Source organism: Epargyreus clarus, unplaced genomic scaffold (assembly GCF_041222505.1).
Source record: "Epargyreus clarus isolate Ecla_fem2 unplaced genomic scaffold, WU_Ecla_fem_2.2 ptg000019l, whole genome shotgun sequence".
In the NCBI taxonomy this organism is placed as follows: Eukaryota; Metazoa; Arthropoda; class Insecta; order Lepidoptera; family Hesperiidae; genus Epargyreus; species Epargyreus clarus.
The window spans coordinates 5,773,327-5,795,559 of record NW_027332227.1 but is presented as its reverse complement, the minus strand read 5'-3'; the positions used below and the strand labels follow the sequence as shown (position 1 = coordinate 5,795,559).

The window sequence follows — 22,233 nt, the reverse complement described above, 5'->3', positions numbered from 1 at the left end:
TATTTTATCGATATTATTGCTTCTCATCAATAGTATTAGTTAACTTGTGATATTAATAGTATCGATTATATCGGTGATATCGATAGTATCAATAGTACTATCAATATTGTTACTTATCCTCAAGGTCAAGGTCAAGGTCTAGAAGTAGTAGACGAGTATGTAGTCCACCTGATGTTAAGTGGCTACTGCTGCCCAAAGACAACTATAATCAACCCTCGATAAGATTAAAGTCCCATATGGTAGTCACAGATGTGTTACGACCCCTGAAGAGTTGGGACGCCTCGGATAGAATGTTTTTTTTACCAAACCAAAACACAGTACCCTAACACGGCTATTATTAGGCAGAAACATATATGGCGGTGGTGCCGCCGGAGTCAAACAAAGAGTTCTACCACTTTCAATTTAAGCGAGTTTCCTATTCCTAGCCTAATTAAGTCCAAAGAGCGAGAAAGCGAGAGAACGAGAATAAGTACAATTTATCCCAAAAACAAACGTAACATTGTAGTAGAGGTACGTAACATACATTCCAACTGCACAATAATTGTGCAAGCTATACTGACTTGTGATGTAATACTCAAAAGGACCTACGAGAGAATACAACGGCTTGCCGCAATGAGTATTGTAGCTCAAGTTGTAAAGTGACACATTACACCTTTTATAATACAAAACTAGCATACAGATAATGAGTATGTAGTATATCTGGTATAGTCCGCGCCTAACTGCTACTTCGCTCTGAAGTTGTTGCGAGTAGGTGTAGTCATACAATTTGCTATGGCGACACGATTCATTTCTATATTCAGAGCGGACTAGCAGTTTTACGAGGACTATATGTGGCTACTGTTGTACATGGACATCTGTAATCAATCAAAGATAGGATTAGATCGATTAATTTATAACGCCTTAGATAAGAAGTGACGTATACTCACTCAGTAGTTAATAGTTGAAAAAGGAGTATCATGCTTACAGTTGCAAATAGACGATATTTGAATTAATAAATATTGAAATTGATAATTTAATATCTTGATTTAAGCTACTTATCATTCGAGTGTTAATAAAGATAAATTATCGTAGAAATAAATTCACGTATGGGTACTTACCAATGTACAGTCCGCGCCAAACTGCTAGTCCGCTCTGAAGTTGTTGCGAGTAGGTGTAGTTATACAATTTACTATGGCGACGCGATTCATTTCTTTATTCAGAGCGGACTAGCAGTTTAACGCGGACTATATTTAACATGATCATAAGTTAATCATTATGCAAAACATAAAATTAGTTACTACTGACTTTTGGTTTTTGTACTTACTTTTTTAAAATGAAATTAGTGTTGCAAAAGTAGCAGATTAATTTCCTGTTATGCTTTATATTACAAGCATCGACCTTTTCATCTCTGTGTGAGTTAGGGTCCTAACAGACGTTCTCTTAGCGTCAGATCGACTATTTATTTGCTTTTTGGAAACTATATAGATTAACTAGACTCTCAAACAAAAAGCGCCGTTTCTGCTACTTTTAGACACAGCACATTTCTACCTACCAATTTTATTTTAATTCAGTATTTGTTATTATTGCGGTCATAGCAACATATTTGTGTCTATCTATTAAAATTCGGGAGATAAACGCCCTGTGTCAAACGGACAGGTGTACAGACACCAGTGGCATATTAATTTGATCATGTCTTTACCTTTCTGGTACGGAACCCTAAAAAGACTTTTGCACGGTAATTATGACATTTGTTATGGGGATAAGAGCCCAATGAGATAATATATTTGACGTCATTAAGTTATCACTATACGTTATCGCTAGTTTTACGCTACGAAATATATTTGCAGTTTATCATTGCCAAAGACAATATCAAATATACTTATATATATATAGGAATGTGTTACACTTATATACCAGTCTTACGTTATTATACGCGAATCACAATCGTTTTAAATAATGGCGCCTGAAATTAAATATACTAAGGTAGGTTTCTAGTAGTGTAATTGTAATTATAGTGATTTAAGTGTAATTAGTGTAGTGTAAAGTAATTATAATTCGTACAAAGTACATACAAACTAGTGATTCTATTTTTTTTTTAATAAGTAATACAAGAGTAGGAGACGAGCATGCAGTCCACCTGATCGTAAGTGGCTACTGCCGCCCATGGACATCTGTAATCAACCCCAGATAGGATTAGATATTCCTACCTGAGGTCGGCCACAGATGCGCCGCTACCCCTGAGGACTAAGCTGGAACGCCTCGGAAAAGTCTGTCTCCCTTACCACACCCTTCAAACGGGAACACAGCAGCGTCTAACACTGCTGTTATTAGCTAGAAATAGGTGTGACGGTGGTGCCGCCGGAGTCGAACCACAAAGGGTTCTACCACCTTCAAAATAGGTTCACCTTCAAATTATACACACGCTGGAAAATAGGTATAAATTAGTAAGGAGACTAGCAGAAAGATGACCGATTAATTCACACAATTTGCAGTGCAACATAATTTTTAGATTAACTATAATGCATCACTTTTTGTCGAATGCGCTCCAAGTTTTTCGTGTAATTAATTTTCTACTTTTTAGTCAGTTGTAAAAACGTGGTGGTATTAAAAATTATATTTTAGATAATTATTTTTATCTATTACGTGTAGGTACGTATTTGATAGATTAAAAACTTTAAAATATGTTTATCTTGCAACATTTAAAGACACTATTTAATTTATGACATATTAAGAAGGAGTAATTTATTAGGAAGGAAAAATTTATGAAAATCAAACTTTATTTTTGGCATGCCATTCACGGTTATAATATAATAAAGGCCGTTTTATTCATATATTACTGGTAGTAAAAGGATGTATAGTAGGTAAATTATGTACATATTTCAAAATAAACGTACGTAATTATTTTCTCGATACAAAAACTCAAAAAGTTATGGAAAAAACATTGCTTATTAGCAATTTAGATATGCTTTTTACCCGACTGTGGACGGTAATGTTTTTGGAGCCTATCAATGATAAACTATGTAATCGTTTGTGCCTTATTCTTTGGAACTCCTTGCAGGTCAAACGGCTCGACAGATTTTAACATATTCTTAGAAATATATTCAAATTATTTAATTATAGAAGTATTTTAATTAGTTATTATAATAATAAGTTTTATAATAAGTGCCCATTTATATAGATAGTGAAATATTGACTGGCTGGTACGATTAAATAATAATAATCATAAGAGTGAGAATAAAAAAGAAAAATAAAACGCTCTTGAAGTTCGAGTTGTATTCTGCGCGGGAATTATAAAAGTTGTTAGTTGGATCAAGAAATATTTATTATATATATTTAATATATATTTTATATATATGAGGTGTCGTTGGATTCATCTCATATTTTAAAGCAGTTGGGTTTTTTGTTCTAATACTAATTATGTGTACTGAACGAAGAAAACATCAGGTTTTTTAACTGATTGTTTTAGTCCGCGTAAAACTGCTAGACTGCTCTGAATATAGAAATGAATCGCGTTGCTATAGTAAATTGTATGACTACACCTGCTCGCAACAACTTCAGAGCGGACTAGCAGTTTGGCGCGGACTATAATATTATTTTCGAATGTTTAAACATTGTCTTCACTATATCTTAGGGATATTTTAGCGGCTTCGTGTGTTTAATATACAAATTGTGCGTATCTTTATGATAATAACGTGATATTATCTTATCTTTATATTTTGTGCAAACAATGTACATGTTTTGGCATAAACATACTGTTATAGTAGTAGGTACTATATATCTATATACGAACTGTGTAACTACACTATTGCAAAATTCCATATGATATCCGATCACATATATTTCCTAATTTATTACCAAACACACAAAAACAATATATATAATAGTACATGTCGTTAAGACTTAGTTCCCATATACCCTCAGGTGGACATTTTTAAAATACACCTGTTGTCACTGGCACATTTTAAATGAAATTAATGGCACCTCATAGGTATGTTAAAATCCGTCAAACCGTTTAGGCTGCCAGGCATTCCAAAGAACATACATAGTACGTACCTACATATGAGGCTGCTAGAACCAGAGTGACCTTTGAAAGTAGTAGAACCATTTGTGGTAAGACTCTGGCGGCACCACTGCCCCACCTATATCTGCCTAATAACAGCAGTGTTAGGTTCTGCTGTGTTCCGTTTTGAAGGGTGTGGTGAGGGAGACATACTTATCCGAGGCGTTCCAGCTTAGCCCTCAGGGGTAGCGGCGCATCTGTGGCCGACCTCAGGTAGAAATATCTCATCCTATCTGGGGTTGATTACAGATGTTCATGGGCGGCAGTAGCCCCTTATCACCAGGTGGCCTGCATGCTCGTCTGCTACTCCTATATTACAAAAAAAGCCCTAACTGCATTTTAATGATTTCTGACCTATCTGTATTTTCGTAATTTAGAAATGTTGTATAGTCCGCGTTAAACTATTAGTCCGCTCTGAATATAGAAATGAATCGCGTCGCCATAATAAATTGTATGACTACACCTCCTCGCAACAACTTCAGAGCGGACTACACTACAACGGATACACTTACTTTTCTCCATATTGTAAATCGTTTTTTGTAGTTACGCTACTCTGGTTCTAACAGCCCCATGTATGCTCAAAAAACATTACTCTCCGAGTCAGATAAAAATTAAACACCTTTCTCAAACATATCAAGTACAATTTATTAATTCTGACTGTTTATAATGATATTGAGATTAAAGAAAAAAGAGAGTGTTTAATTAAAAGTCCGTTTAAACGAACATTGGAGTTGAAAATAAATATCAAGTTTCAATATTTATTTTGCAAACATAACGATAATTGTGTATTGCAAATATGAGAATTACTGAAAGCTTCTATTTGTGCGGGAAAATTGGAATTTACGGCGCAAAAACCGGATGCAGAGTTATTATACTTACCTACCCGTAATTAATTAATCTCAATTGTTATTCCGGCATCAACTCATTATTGTCCCACTGCTGGGCACGGATCTCCTCTCAGAATGAGAAGAGTCAACAAAACCTAAAGGATAATTGGTAATTCAATTGTATTATTCCAGATCTTTATAGACAACAAGTGGGTAGACGCAAAGAGCGGGAAGACATTTGACACCTACGATCCTCATGATGGATCAGTCATAGCCAAGGTTGCCGAAGGAGATCAGGTGGGTTAAACTTTCATATTTACGTATAACAACTGCTCCTAAATTTTCAGAACACCTATTCTTTAGATATTTAGATATATGAAATTTTATAGCACGTAGACTGTAAGATCAAAAAGGTTTAAATTAATATATTTCCATAATTAATAAAACGTTTTAAAAGAATAAATCTACAGCACCGTTTGACTTCTCTCAATCAATCGAAGCATACTTAAAAAGTATGTGATGTATTGAAAACCTCAGTTCTTCAGACATACAATAAAAACTATAAATTGGATGGAGTACTGACGTTTTAACTTGCATCAACAGGCTGATATAAACTTGGCGGTGAGTGCGGCGAAACGCGCGTTCCACCGGAACTCAGAATGGCGTTTGATCGATGCACAAGACCGGGGGAAGCTGCTCAACAAGTTTGCAGACCTGGTGCACCGCGATGAGGAATACCTTTGCGCGCTGGAGACCTACAACAATGGTGCCGTGATCACCATGAGCCGCACGTTCATACCGAGGGTGGTTGATACCATCCGTTACCTGGCAAGCTTAGCGGATAAGATACAGGGAGATACTATGCCTATAGGTAAGTTAGCTTCAACCTTCATTACATGCTCAGGTGAAGGACAAAGGTGCACAGAGTCTTGATAAAACATCGAAATGTTTAGTACATGTCAGTCAGCTTTAAGTAAAACAGTATCCGAAATGAGTCCGTAATTTGTCCCTTTCTACATAATCACATCGTTTTTGTCCCATTCAACAGGTCTCCTCTCAAAATGAGAAGGGTTTAGGTTATAGTTAACTACGCCGGTCAAGTAGGGATTATTAAATTTCTCTTTAAGTTTTTTTTATAAGAAAAGGACTCCCCCAATTGAAAGGCTGAGTATCATACGGATACCATTGTTTCTACGACCGTATCTTGTTGTATTATAGTGAGCAAAATCTCATTTATATCTATGGTATTGAATACCTAGAAAAAAAATTCACATACAAGGGCTAATTATAAATTGCTCGGCGAGACAAGAGATCTTCTTTTGTTTACGTCTGAAGTTTGGTTAGGTTAGGTTTTTAATTAGGTTATTATAGTCATAATTCATATCTATATGTTTCAAATTGAATTTGGTCTTCTTCTAGCTGCAGAATCAGGTCATTCATTGTTCCATTATCTCAATAATATTGAATTCGCCGATTTATTTAATACCTACCGTAGTACCTTAGAGTTTCTGTATAACAAGCTCTTAATTATTATAATAATCTTTATATCACGGCGTGCGTAAATTGACGTTTTACGCACGCTTCGCGTGCGCAAAACCCCCATTTCCGACCCCGTAATATAAAATTTTATACAACACTCGGACGAAAAATGTTTTTCTGACTCGTGTGATTGCAGTCCTCGCCTGCGGCTCGGCCTGCAAACTCACACTTGTCAGAAAAAAATTTTTCGTCCTCGTATCGTAATGTACTATTATACGTAACAAGTACTGTGTAAAATATTAAATCAATTTCACATTGAGCAGTAAATATAAACAACACACACGATGCGAGTTGGTCCGGCAAAAAAAAAATACATTAAATAATAAAATTATTTGCATTAAATTTCAACCTAATAGATTCAGAGAATTGGCGTAAGATTGGCTTCACAGACAGACACACGAGTGTTCTTAAAGCGATTTAATTTTTTCGTTATGATGTACGTAAAACATACCTTTTTATACTTACGTTTTAATCATGTACGAGTATTATGAAGTAACATTTCATAGAATTAATAAAGAGAGAATAAATAGTCTCTGTTAAAATGGTATTCATTAAATTACAGATATTCTGGGAAGTTAGGATTTTTATTTATTCGTATTATTTTGATTCTATGAAATAATACCTGCTTTTAGTTTGCACAATTCACTGCATCATCATCATCATCAACAACAACCATAGTTGGTAGTAGATTAGGTCATAATTCACCGCGCTGGCCTAGCATATATTGGTAGACTTCACACAATTTTCAAAACGTTTTTAAAGAACTCCTCGGCATGCAGGTCTTCTCACGATGTTTCCCTTTGCCGTTAAAGCTAATGAAATGAATTTCTTAAATGCACATTGCACATATTTTTGAAAAATCAGAGGTGCTTGGGGTTATCGCACCCTCCATGTGAAAGGCTGAATTCTAAACCAATCACACTGGTAACACTTATATTTAAAACAATATAGTATATATAATATACATACTAGTAGTAGAAGCAGTGATAGCCTAGTGGTTAACAAACTCGGACTCTCGATCGAGGGCTCCGAGGTTCAAGCCCCAGGATTTTTGAAAAGTTATGTGCGTATTAGAAATTAATTATCACTTGCTAAAGGGTGTAGGAAAACATCGTGAGGAAACCTGCATACCTACCTGAGAGATTTATAAAAAAAATCTCAAATGTATGTGAAGTCTACCAATACGCACTTGGCCAGCGCGGTGGACTATGGCCTAATCCTTCTCATAATGAGAGGAGACCCGTGCCCAGCAGTGGGACAGTAATGGATGGGTTGTTGACGATGACATACTAGTATAATTAGTCCCGTTTCAATTAGTTGGTATGGTCACATACCAAATATTCTTGAATCAAATATTTAATAATTGCATCAAACGGGCTATAAATTTCCTGACTATAAATAGTTTTGATAAGTAAAATAAAAAGTTACTTCATCGACATGAAATTGAATGAAGCCACAAAATAATGTTTTATCATTTATTGTTTGAATTGTTGATAAATAAAAACACTTTAAGAGACACTTTTACGTATAAATAACGAATACTACGTAATTTACGTACTAAATAAATAAGTATTTCAAACATATTGAATGGACATTGTAGAACGGCGACGTGGCAATACTTTATTTAAGCAACAATTTCAATCCTCAAAACTGGCTACGCTTTCTTGTTACGTAAGATCAATCTATATATTTTACTCATCTAAGATAAACAGATGGACCATTAATAAAATTACACTGAACTAATTCTATTAATGTTTTCATTTTAGTAGGGTTCATTAATGTGTGGATTAATTAAATGAGTGAAGGCAATTTGGGGGACGCATAGCCGTACGTCTAGATTGGGATTCAACAAATTCGTAAGATTACTATCTCGGCTTACATCGGTTAGACCCCTGAATGGAATCTACAGGTAACTAAATAATTAGTTTTAGTTCTAACTCTAATTAGAAGACTAGTCTCGAAATATGTAAATGACAACCTCAAACTCAAGATCTAATATGAAGATAAGAACTAATTAAATCCTATTCTAAGTATTTAATTAAATGTTTATGGCGGCAAACATTTTGGTTGTTATTTATTTTGATATATCTATGGTAAATTAGACAAACTTAGAATATACATTTCGACTAACGTCCGTTACTAACAATAATCAAACTTAAACAATTTTTGCATATCAAATTTTGGTAGTAAATTTGACAATGTTTTCGAGGCAATAATCGACAGCTTTCGAACTTTGCGTAATAATAATTACCCCTTAGATATTTTGAAAGCGTGAATACTGACTCCGACATCTGCAGCTGTAGAAATGTTTCCTGTGGCTATGACCCTTTAACTGTTAAACGATATTTAGAAGAATCAAAAACTTTAACACTTAGTTGTATCATTGTATGTCGACACGGGCCTGCGTAAGGCGGTAACTGACTAAAATCCTTATAACCCAGTGTTCAATCGGATTTATCGCCACTCTTGGGAGTGTAGTCCAATTTGCTCCAATACTGTTGTTGGGTACAAATTATTGGCCAACTGTGGGAGGGTAGGATATTAATAAGAATAAACTGTTAAAGTTTACGTATTTATAACAATTTGGGTCAAAACTTCAGGAAATCAAATGTTTAATGAGGATTAAACTCGCAAACAGTAAAGTTGGAAAACAATTTCGCGGATATCGCCAAACATTGGGCGTATACATTGATTATGGTTGGGGAGCCCAAGAGGGGATTTCGGGAGTTTCTGGAGCGTATCAGACTAAGATATGGGAGATACCTTACACCCTGTAGAGTGTCCTAAACCATAAATGAGCTTTCTATGTCGGGGGGTATGCAGAATCAAAAAAATCGTTCACTGGATATGCTTGAACGTGGTAAATTTTCTTTTTAATATAAAGGAAATTATGCTAGAAAACGGAAAACATCGTAATCTGCCGATTACCATACGTCGAAGTAGTGAAAAAAAAGTCATTTTGAAAAAAAAAACATCCTGTATTATTATGCTATCTGATAGTGTCACTTATTAGCATGAACCCCTGGGAAATAATGATGCATCACAAACTAAAGGAAAAGGCTCATTTTTAGGAAAATACATTACTTTTCATACATTCTCATACATTTTTTTCAAATCGCCAGAATAAGAATGCAACCGCTGAATCGAAAAATATCATATAACCTTTTCTTCATTCTAATGTCTAATCTACACAATCGTATATGTCCATTGTCCTCGTATATGTAATCGTATGGCTCCCCTACTATTACATTGGTATCCGATTTTCATTTGCTTTATCAACACTTTCTTGTTGTTGAGTGTTGTTTGAGTTATTGTTAATGTTAATATTTAGGATCAAATAATTAGGGGCAGTGATTTGCCTAGTGGTTGAAACTCAGCCTCTCAGGGATCCGAAGTTTTAATCTCAGACACGATCCCCTGATTTTTAAAAGTTATGTGTGTATTAGAAATTAATGAGCACTTCCTATAACGGTCAAGGTAAACATGGCGAGGAAAACTACATGACAGAGTTTTTCGAAAATAAATCGTAAAAATGACAATGTGACGGCCTTAACCATGGCCTAATGTGTAATTTAAATATACTTTTACTAAAAGTTAATTTGAAAAAGTTATTTCCGTCCCTGTTACATATTATTACTACCAAATAAATTTCCTCTAGATACTTATAATTTATTAGATAGGCCGAAAATAAAACTTAATAAGAAACAAATCAAATTTATAAATTTTGCCGGAGCCAGAAAAAATATTAACTACCTATTAGCATAATAATAGCATGAATTGAAGTACTACCTTCAAAGTACTTCACTTAAACGAGAAATAGAATTATATATTCTACAAGTGGGAAGGAAAATATCTTTGCAATCGTATTCCACTTTGGAGTATGCACATTCAAGTGTGTTGTTTGTATTTGCAAATATCGTATCGTATCTTGTTATAACATCGGTGTATCAAGTAGAAACAGTTATTGAGAACAACCACTATTAGCTCGTTATCTTCTCTCTAGGAGGAGAAATATATTTACCAGAGTACTTCAAATGTAGATCCCGAGGAAATATAACGGAACCTGTTGTACCCTGTTGCCCTGTGGTCTTATGTAAATAGCACATATTGCTTGTTTCCCACGTTTTTGATTGAACTAAGTTCGACAGTTATAGTCACTTATGCTGTGATTTTAAAATGTTAGATTAAAAAAGTTTTTTTTTTCATATATTTGAGCCTAACGATAAAGCAGACGTGCTACCTGATGGAAAGTAGTCAACGTCGCCTATGAACATTTGCAACACAAGAGGAGTCGCCAATGCATCGCCGGCTTTGAAGGAGAGCTCTTTTTGCACCTTTTTTGAAGAGCCCCATGTCATAGCGCTCTGGGAATACCTTAGGAGGAAGTACATTCCACAACTTGCACGTTCGTGGCAAGAATTATTAATTAAGATAATTTTGTTCAAAATTGTATCTAAGATGCAATAGGCTTTTAAAGGATTTTTTATATCAAAAGTGTGTGAAGTCTGCCAATTCGCATTTGGCAAGTATTATGGAATTGGACCTGATACTTTCTCATTCTGACGAAAGATCAGTACAGAAATGGGATATTATTATTATTATTTTCCTTTATATTATGGAAATCGGCAACGAGTATGCAATGTACTTGATAGTAAATGGTCCCAACCGACCATGCACTAGTACCCAAGTCCTGACTATGAAATGAAATGAAATGAAATGAAATATGAAATGAAATGAAATATATTTATTTTGTATAGGCCAACGGCGGCACTTACAAATTGTCAGTTACAATATTTTCTTAAACTACTACCGGATCGGAACGCGACCTATGATGGCCTCATATTATTATGTCAAAAATAATTCACACGCAAGGTGTGAATTATTGGTTGAAGGTTGAAGGTGGTAGAACCCTTTGTGGTTCGACTCCGGCGGCACCACCGCCACACCTATTTCTACCTAATAACTGCAGTGTTAGGTGCTGCTGTGTTCCGGTTTGAAGGGTGTGGTAAGGGAGAAAGGAACTGATTCTACCACCTTTCATATAATGATGATTATTGGTTACAGGAGGTGATTTGTTCTCATATACCCTGAAGCAGCCTGTCGGAGTATGTGGTCTCATCCTACCGTGGAACGTCCCCATCTTGATGTTCATTAGCAAAGTGATTACAGCTTTAGCTGCAGGTAAAATGATTGGTTTATATTCTTGCATATTACTCTCAAACCTTCAAAGGTATTTTTTTTTATAATAAAGGAGTAGCAGACGAGCATGCATTCCACCTGATGGTAAGTGGCTACTGCCGCCCATGGACATCTGTAATCAACCCTAGATAGGATTAGATATTCCTACCTGAGGTCGGCCACAGATGCGCCGCTACCCCTGAGGACTAAGCTGGAACGCCTCGGAAAAGTATGTCTCCCTTACCACACCCTTCAAACCGGAACACAGCAGCGCCTAACACTGCTGTTATTAGGTAGAAATAGGTGAGGTGGTGGTGCCGCCGGAGTCGAACCACAAAGGGTTCTACCACCTTCAAAAGTAAATGTCTTGAATGCAAGTACAAATTTTCATTTTTTATAAAGTTTACTTAAAGAAAAAAACATCATCAGCAACCCATTACTGTCTCACTGCTGGGCATGGGTCTCTTCTCATAATGATAAGGAAAAAAAACATATTCTTGTAAAAATATTTATTATCTTAAGAATGAATCTAAGATTGAAAATAAGACAGTCTATCTAATGGCAACGACCAAGTCTATATTATAATGGAAAAGGTACTACCTAAAGCAAGACCTGACGAATACATTCACCCCAACTGTCAGCCGGAATCCACACCTTTCTACCAAAACCAAAATTGCTACGGGTGCGATGGGTGTGGCGGTGGTGCCTCCCCGATCAAACCATACTGGCGCTTACACTGTTCGTATCTACTAACACACCAAATTTAAAAAAAATGGAAAAGGCGATCAATTATGAATTGTATATTTTTATATATTCCCATGCTCAGGTTGTACAGTGGTCGTGAAGCCAGCAGAACAGACTCCTCTAACCGCGCTGGCTCTGGCTGCGTTGTTGGCTGAAGCGGGTCTACCTCCTGGCGTGGTCAACGTTGTACCCGGATTTGGCCCGGGAGCCGGTTCCGCTCTAACACACCACCCGGATGTGGCTAAGATCTCCTTCACCGGGTCTGTTGAGGTAAAATAACACTTTCCATTAATCCAAGCTCTTATCAGACAACGAACACAAACTGAGATAAATTAAAATATTAAACACTGACCAGAAATAACAATCCAAATTAATTTAGACTAGATTTTTTAAGCAAACATAGGCTTACAGATTTCCTCGCAACGACCTCTAACAGGGATTGTAGTTCCTTAATTTTTATTATCTACAAAACTGCATCAATGAAACAATTAATAAACCTGCGCATGACTTAGAACAAAAAATGTAATGTATACAATCGGTCGCTCACGTAGCTCGAATCTTGATGTTTGCACACATACTTACACAAACATAAACATTATAATAGAAAGACTCAAAGTGAGAGACGAAAATCGCATGGAAGAGGCATAATTTCTTAGGGTTCCGTACCCGAAGGGTAAAAACGGAACCCTATTACTAAGACTTCGCTGTCTGTCCGTCTGCCACAGGGCTATAGCTCCGGAGCTTGGTGGTATCAATAGATAGACACATGATTTTTTTTTTCAGAGGATGCATAATGGTGGCCTCTATAACAACAAATACTAAAAATAAAATAAAGTTGAATATTAAAAGGGGTCTCCATACAACAAAGCGGTATTTTTCAGCATTTTTCGATTTAACTGTTAAACCGTAGGTACTAGGAAGACGGTTGAAATTTTTACAATCCGTTTGCTACTATAGCTGGTATTTTAATAAATACAAATAAGAACCATAAAACATCTTTTAATATAGTTATTTTAATTTTATTATACGTTGTTTACGTATCATTCATTCATCATCACCCCAACGTCATCTATATTTGTGTCATATAACTAACTATTGTTAAAAATAATAAAATGAATAAAAATAAGTAAAAAATGAACATTTGGTGGTACGGAAGCCTCCATGTGCGAGTTCGACTCGTACTTGGCGAATTATTATCCTTACGTTACGTTTTCTACTGTGCAACTTCTGTCAGAAATCGAGCTGAGGAACTTCTTTATACAAACATAAATTTAGTACAATTGTATGGTACACCTAAAATTATACCAATATATAGATATATAACGCCTAAGCTTTAAGCTCTTTGTAGGCAACGTAAAAAGCCCAACGTCAATTTGGTTATACAATTTAACGTATCCAATTAAATTAACCGCTTCCTAAAATACTGTTTCAGGTCTTAGTTATAATTACTTAAAAGATAAAAAATCATTATTAATGTCATTAGAACTTTGCTGACATATCAGAGATACCAAAAAACTGCTGAAATATATTTTGTAAGTCTTACTTTACATAGTAGAGCCGTAAAGAAAAAGCAATATGCATACTGTATTATTATATAAATTAGTTAATTTGGTTAAATATGATTGGTTAAAATTGATAATTTTATAAAAGGGTTTAGTGTGGTAAAAATCCCACATAACCCGGCGCCACTCCCACGTTGTCGGGTACTTTTTGAAGGTTTCCCCCTCGTTAAGAGAAAAAGGTAAGGCACCACCTACACACCTATCGTTCGTTTCTGCTATTACATCAGCAATTACGTTGCTTAATGGTGTGTGGTAGGCATGTTATGGACATGAAATTACAGATATGGATACTGATTTATTAAAAATATTATACCTACGGGTATCTGATTCCGTTACGCATAAACAATTATTTTGGATTATCCGATAGTTTCAGTTAGGCTTGTTAAATTTTCAGGAATTGTAAAAGCATAGAAAATTAGCAAAATATGCTGTGAAAATATGTTTATATGAGTAGGTGATATTTTGATCTTATTTGTAAACCGACTTCGGCTTGGTAGGACGAAAACTTTTCATAATAGTAGCTCATTTAGACCCCGTCCTTATCCGAAACTTTTATATCGGAATCGGTTATGGTTTGGGGTATATTTTTTACGGTACGGAGCTCGGTACGGTACGGTACTTTAAATGGATAACTTTTTGAAGACCAAAAATTTATTTGAACTCCATTTTAACTTAATAAAACAAATAACTTAACAATTATTTCATGACCCAAAAATAATTTGAAAGAGTCCATAATATGCAGTTATGGCCCTTTTGTCTCTGCAAGGTTTTCACAGTATCAATGGGAAATTTGCCATCGCGAGTTTCGGTGTATAGTACAAAAAAGGTATAAATAATTTAGTTAATGTATTCCTAACTATATTTTATTATATACTGCAAAAATCTGTTGTTGCTATTTCAATAATTACGTAAAAACTGAAAGTATCAAATAAAAATGCCGAGGCTTCTTAGTCTGGATTCGTAGGCGTCAAACGGATCATATGAATTGGATTTATTTTTTGTGGAACTATGATGATACCTATGATACCTATGATACGAGCCAATCTTGAAAACGGAGGTCCTGTATGATCAAATTTTCATTCATTTTGAGTATTTGATATCATAGCTGCGAAAGACGTAGATAATGCATTATGAAAATTTAAAAGACCTACCAATTAAGGTTAAACAGACCCATTACTGTCTCACTGCTGGGCACGGGTCTCCTCTCAAAATGAGGAGGATTAGGCCATAGTCCACCGCTCTGGCCAAGTGCATTGGTAGACTTCACAGACATTGAGATTATTTTTTAATAAACTCTCAGGTATACAGATTCCTCGCGATGTTTCTTAACCACTAGGCTATCACTGCCATAGAAATAGGATCTACTATTTATAACTCCCGGGTCGAACATACTCCTTCAATATCTTTCTCTGCTTCAGGTGGGAAAACTAATTCAGCAAGCAGCTGGAGCTAACAACTTAAAACGGGTTACACTCGAGCTCGGTGGGAAGAGTCCTCTAGTTATTATGAATGATGCTAATCGTAAGTAATGGAATCTACGTGTATTTATGAAAACAGTTATTTCTTTTTTTTAATATAGTAGTAATTAACTCCAGGCAGGATTGGAGTACCGCTTGTATTCGGGCGCAGATATGTTGCTAATCCTGAAGACTAAATTTACTCTGAGCTCTGAAGCTCGCCACATGGAATTGGCCACATGGTGAGCTTCAGAGCTCGCCACATAGTCTGTTGTTTACGACGGTATGAGACCACATATACCGTCGCTCTTTCCGGGGTCGCTTGCTAGACGGTTCGATCTCTCCCTTGCTGCTACCCCGGAGCATCTTTTAAGTGGCCTCTTACGGCTGGTAGGGGATACCGTAGCCCTATTGTGATCCCATTACTTATAGGGACAAGTGCCTCTCCCTATTACACTGTTCATACGTCTGGTTAACATTGTTATTATTAGGCAAACATAATCGACATAATTGTATGCAGCACTTTTGGGGACGTATCCCACGAATATATAAAGAAAGATATAAAGCTCTGGATCTCATTTTCAAAACATGTTTTAAATCGTAGTTTTGCCGTCATCCGATCCTGTCGTTTTTGTGTGAGTGTCCAAAGTCAATGACATATATATGTTACCCAATGCCCGAAAATAAATAATATAAACAAATTCTATAGATTTTTTCCCAATTTCAGTGGATATCGCAGTGCCGTACGCAGCTCTCGGGGTATTCACGCATCAAGGGCAGATTTGCATAGCGGCGTCAAGACTGTTCGTGCAGGCGGAGATATATGATGAGTTCGTGAAACGGGCGGTGGCGTTCGCGAAGGCGAGGGTCGTCGGTGACCCGAAAGACCCCAAATCTCAGCAAGGCCCTCAGGTACTCGACAACACACACACACGACACGTACTGCTGGCAACTTTGGGCAGGAACGTCTCAATACCAAGTTAACCCACTTGACTCCGTGCAGAAACGCGCGGTACGAATAGTCAACAACCCTGTGACCTTCGATCGGTTAGGACGTTTAAGTTTGCGGCGGGACATAGATTTCCTCTGCGTGTCCTACCAGCTTTACAATGGTGAGTGTTCCGATGAACTATTTGACCTGATGCCTACGTCAACATTCCTCCATCGAACCACTGGCCGAAGGATGAATTTTCATCTACACCAACTGGACTCGTGGCGGCCCTCCACGGTTCGGTTTGCACGGACGTTATTGCCACGGACGTGCAAGATGTGGAATGAACTTCCTCCTGAGGTATTCCCGGAGCGCTATGACATGGAGATCTTCATAAAAGGTGCAAAAAGAGCTCTCATCCAAAGCCGGCGGTGCATTGGCGACTCCTCTGGTGTTTTACTGCCGCATCCATTACTACCTAATAACAGCAGCCATAAGCGATGTTGTACACTGTTTTGAAAGGTGTGTTGAAGGAAATATACAAATATATATTATATAGGGAGGGGGTCAATCTTATTTAGGATTATTTAAAATATCCATGGGCGGCAATAGCAACTTACTTTCAAGTGGCTATTGCTAGCTCGTTTACTACTTCTATAATATAAAAATCAATTGAACACCGGATACCTGATCCCTTATTAACCTGAGCGTAATGACGTCTCAGCGGCATGTTTGTTAAATATGAAGGCAAAAATATTCTTATTTTCCTATTTTCCTTGATATTTAATAAACATGCCGCTGTGACGCCATTACGCTAACTGTTGCGTACGCATTATAATAATTATGCTCCAAATTGTAGAATATTAATATACATATTTGCACTTTAATTAATTTTGGCATAATTCTGATAGGACCACTGATATTATCGTGTATTTTGTTGTTTTTAAACCGATAATACACGCTATGATTTCAGTTTACCAGGAACTACGGAGTTTGACTAAATAAACATTATTAACTCATTTTAATATCTATGTTACAGTAGAATTGACTTTATCCATAATACTTCGCCCAAAATATACTAACATTTTTTGAAAGAGCGTCTTACGTCTTTACATTTTATAAGCAACTTGAGCGACAGTTGCACTATATGCACTGATTTTTACGAAGCTTCTGAACAGTAGATTAATTCGCTTCCACTAGAGCGTCTAATTTGTTGTCTGAGCAACAAGCGGTACATATTAGATGTTATTCGAAAAACACATCAAAAGCCGATTTTTTGTTTTGACATGCTTAAGTTACTAAGCCAAATAGTCTGAAAGTTGCGTTAACCACTAATAATTGAAGCAACTTGTTGTTCTAGCAATGAACATTAAATATTACATTTATTTGTTGTTTAGATCGACGAGGAGATGATGAAAAAAGTTCTGGGATATATCGAAAAGGGTAAACAGGAGGGTGCGAAGTTATTGACGGGTGGAAAGCGGATTGGAAATCAAGGATTCTATGTCGAGCCGACCGTCTTCGCTGATGTCAAGGATGACATGACCATTGCTAAGGAGGAGGTAAAAATAACATTTCTACCAGACTGCGTAAAGTACAATAATAAGGGCCTTTTTTTCGTCGTTTTATTTACTACTTATTTATTCACGTGTATGAGTATAACAAAGGGAATATTTTATGTGGTTTTAAACGACTGTCAGTGGTTGAGTTGGACTTCCATTTGCCTGTCTGTGTTTGGATTGTCCAAAATATCTATCTGTTCTCCGGCCTACAATACATGCCAAATCTGTAATCTGGCTAACAAAGGTGTAGCGTTTCGTAGCACAGTTAGTAGTAATGGTTAAGATAATAAATATACTCGTAATGTTGGAAGTTAATTCTGGTTACTGCCAATGTATCAGCTTTCACTAAGTAAGCGCTATGACAAGACACTCTCTTATATCAATGATGATAGAACCTAATAACTTTCTCGACAGATCTTCGGCCCCGTTCAGAGTATATTAAAGTTTGATACACTGGAAGAAGTCATCGACCGTGCCAACGACACCAACTACGGTCTCGCAGCTGGTATATTCACTACAAACATTGACACTGCCTTGCAGTTCAGCAAACACGTGGAGGCGGGAGTCGTATGGTAAATATATATTAACCATGTAGTCATCGTTTCATTTCATGTTACATTTTTATAATATGAATAGACGAGCAGGCACTCACCTGATGGTATATGGTTACTGCCGCCCATGGACATCTGTAATCAACCCCAGATAAGATTAGATAAGATGTGTCTTAAATCAGAATATAGCAGCGCATAACACTGCTGTTATTAAGGTGAAATAGGAGTTGTAGAGGTGTCTCTGGAGTCGAAGTACATATGATGTGACTGTGTGATCTGCCACCTTGAATTTCTACCTGAGGTCGGCCGAAGATGTAACGCTACCTGAGGGCTAAGCTGGAAAGCCTCGGAAAATTATACTTCCCGTAATGAAGTACCCTTGAAATAGGGTGTGTCTTCAAACCAGAACATATTCAAACATTCTCCTACCGTGACTATTATGCATATTAATAGATCATGAGGATATACCAAGCATTTACGTATCCCCAAGATATTTATCTTCTCCATTAATACAAACATAAAGTTATTTTCAATACGTACGTTATTCGCTAAACTCAGAAGTACGAATTTATATTGGAACCCTGACCCCTGATGTGAAGAGGCGAAATATTGTTTTCACTTTTGTCCTATTCAAAGTGTAATAAAACCACGGCGTGTATTTAAGGGAAACTTAATGTTTCTGAAACGAGAAAATTCAGAAAACAACTTTGGATGTTATACTAAGCTAAAAGGCTTAGGCTTAATAATATTAATTTGATGTTCTCAAAAACACGAGTAAGCTAAGAGGTTTAGTAATATTATTTTTTGTTTCAGGATAAACACTTATTTTAGCACATCGCCACAAATGCCATTTGGAGGCTTTAAAGAATCTGGGCTCGGTCGAGAAAAGTAAGTACAATACAGACAGGGTCGGATTTGCAGGTCCGGAGGAGCGAAAGCCCTTTTTTTTAATACACGGAACATTTTTTTCCGTCAACTCCTTCAACACGTTATTGCTGACAATAACAAAGAATGTGCTTAAATGGAAGTGTTGTCAGTAGCAATTACAAAAATCCCTTCCCCAAATCCGGCTCTGTATACAGCTATTTAAGATTCTATACATAATTCCCAAACAATAAATTTAATTAGGCTCCTACCTAAGTTAAATTAGTTTTAACCAATTAGAGTACTTTTTTTAAAAAGCAATTTTCTTATTACGAATTTGTTCTTTAAAATAATTCAATAAAATATTAATGTTAAAAAATCCAAATTTCTGGACTAACAAACATTTCGGACTCTTATGGCCCATTTAGATTGAGAGAGTTTCTCGTCTCGAAGATACGATTATCGAAGGATTATAAAATATTTTGTTTGGCTAAACATTCGCTCTTCTCGCTCGTTACCTTGGGCGATAATTGCCTCGCATGGAATATTTTATTGCGTCCGTGTAAACAGAATTTCAAAAGCATTAATCGTATTTCGAGATTTTATACCAGTTGCTACCATGAGTTCAGTGCGCGAAATGTTTTAATTTTAAATTATATCAAATTTTCCGATTAATTTATTCTTGTATTTAAACGGAAAAATAAGAAAAGGTATTGGGTTAAAAAATGGACAGCGAGAAGAAATAGTGTGGGAGCACACGGAGAACACGTTGTTTCTTGAATTGCATAATAGATAAACTAGAATGAGAAATCTTGCACTGATTGACGATTCAAACTGATACGTACGATACTCGTATGAATTTCAAAATATGTCATACGAGATCGTGTTTATAAGTCGAGATTCTCATAAGCAAGAATCTCCTTACTATAATTTCGTCGCGTAAACAGGCAATTATCGCCTGGCGATAAGTAATATGCAAGTCTCCTATGACATAATCGTAGGCGAGATTGTAGTTCTCGCCTGTATGTAAACATTTTGATACGATTATGTTATGGTAATTATAGATTGTGATAGTTGCTTACGATTTCTCGACCCGAAACGTGCGAGAAACTCTCTCCATCTAAATGGCCCTTTAAAGTATTAAGATCTAAAAATAGACCAAACTTCACAATTTTATTCCAAATAAATAACACCCAACAAGGGGTGTGTTGTCTCCTGGATACTCGTACATAACGGAAAATGAATGAATTAATGAAAAGTTCTTTTAATTTTCTTTTCCTATTTACATATTTTATTCCTTTCTTCGAATCTAGATGTGACCACTTTTCAGTGAATAGACTGCAAACTCGTTTGTTACTTCAATCATAAAGAAAAATTAAAGAAATCTCGACATTATTTTAATATTATTTTCCTGAATGTGACAACACATTAACCAAATTTTCAATTTTCTGTTTCAGTGGGATGATGAGTGTTGAAGCTTACCTTGAAGTAAAAAGTGTTATAACTGCCTTACCGAAGAAATTGTAAAAAATGTTCAACTTGTTCACTTACATAACTTGGATTTGTACTTATACATGTGCCGACACACGTTCATTATCAATAAATCAAGCTATCTAATATTTGCCTACCAAGAGTGAAGTTTGACAATTTATGGTTACTAGAAATTATCAAATGTCGAGGTAAATATTGGATAGAATAATTATTAATAATGAAAGTAAACATAACTGCTACGTTAATTATTTTTTTCCAGTTATATTTCTTTGTTATTTCAAACATGTTTTAAATAAAGTTCATTTGATGAGAAAGGTTGTTTCATGAATAGAATTAATCCCTAGAACGTTGATCCTTTAATTAATTGTAGTAGTCCAGGTATTGTAGATAGGGTCTGAACATTACTCAAAGTAAAAGCGTTATATGAAAACTGTGGAATTTAATATTGCCAGCTTGCCCGTTTTTTCTTACCTGTCCTCTAAAGCTAAGTTTAATGTGAACTCTTAGGCTCAATCTATGTCTAAAGACATGTCATAAATCATTCTTTTCTGTAGAATAATTTGACTGTCCGCGCGGTTTTATGGATGATATAAATACGTTCATACACATTGTATAGAATGGTGTTTTTCATCTTCACACATGTGTTTGACACATACGATGTGTGTTGTAAATGAAAGAAAGAAAGAAAAATACTTTATTGCAAAATTGCAACACACAGTATAATTGGAAATAGACAAAATAAATAAACAAACAAACTGAGATACATATTAATAAGAAATAAAAAAATCAATTCAAAGAAGAAAAATATCCTAAATAAATCCGATAGCAAATAATTATAATCGATTTAATCAGTTGGCCCTTGTGTCATGTTATGTATTTGTAGTTTTTAAAAGGCTTTTTTAGGTCCGTGTATCTCTTTTAAGCCAAACATGCAGACAATTTCCTTTATGAATAATCGATCTATTGCTTACCAAAGATCGAAGTTTCACAATTTGTAGAAATGAAAATTATGCAGAAATTTTCAAATGTTAATCTTTAGTAAGAAAACTTTTAAATAGTTTGGATATTTAAGTAAATAATATCCCAATGTCCATTACAAAAGTAGAATAGAATATACATTTTCTCACGATGTTTTCCTTCACTTTTAAGCAAACGATAATCTCACCTTGCCCGTGATAGCTTATATCCCTCTGAAGTACAGAATCACGCATCAGAATTTGCCACCCCTTACGATCGATAGCTTTCAGTGATTTTTAATCTATGCTACGAATTAAATTGTGTCTAAATAAATATTAATAACAATATCCAACTTGCTTTAATTTCTAAGCGACTTATTGTAAGGACCGTCATACAAAAGCGAGTCAAGTGATTCTTTTGACAAACGTTAACTCTGTGAACGTTTCCTTTATAAAACTGAAATGTTTGGAAGCATTCGCCACTTGAGTAAAGATTCTGATGTTCTGGAATTCTCGTAAATATCCTGTATAT

At 35.7% G+C, this 22,233-nt stretch overlaps 2 protein-coding genes across 2 annotated transcripts in view; both read left to right on the top strand.

The window, feature by feature from the left end:
• The window catches only part of LOC140750059 (uncharacterized), a 35,733-nt gene extending 24,364 nt beyond the window's left edge, over nt 1-11,369 (top strand). Inside the window, exon 6 of the transcript XR_012103152.1 lies at nt 11,298-11,369. The gene's annotated coding sequence lies outside the window, so the exon portion shown is untranslated. The remainder of the gene's footprint in view (nt 1-11,297) is intronic.
• Nucleotides 1,865-20,978, top strand: LOC140750058 (aldehyde dehydrogenase 1A1). The gene is made up of 11 exons (XM_073083378.1): nt 1,865-1,962; nt 5,059-5,163; nt 5,470-5,737; nt 11,470-11,586; nt 12,410-12,597; nt 15,308-15,410; nt 16,074-16,258; nt 17,675-17,839; nt 18,254-18,411; nt 19,204-19,278; nt 20,712-20,978. The coding sequence occupies exons 1-11, from the start codon at nt 1,936-1,938 to the stop codon at nt 20,779-20,781; spliced, it is 1,461 nt and encodes a 486-aa protein (XP_072939479.1). The 5' UTR covers nt 1,865-1,935; the 3' UTR covers nt 20,782-20,978.
• Nucleotides 20,979-22,233: the final 1,255 nt, after the last annotated feature.

What these genes read in the sequence shown, in the direction of transcription:
- LOC140750058 (XM_073083378.1), top strand. Translation starts at nt 1,936, where the DNA reads ATGGCGCCTGAAATTAAATATACTAAG. An exon ending in GGGAGATACTATGCCTATAG is followed by an intron (nt 5,738 to 11,469) that starts GTAAGTTAGCTT and finishes TATTGGTTACAG; the next exon opens with GAGGTGATTTGTTCTCATAT. An exon ending in GATTACAGCTTTAGCTGCAG is followed by an intron (nt 11,587 to 12,409) that starts GTAAAATGATTG and finishes TCCCATGCTCAG; the next exon opens with GTTGTACAGTGGTCGTGAAG.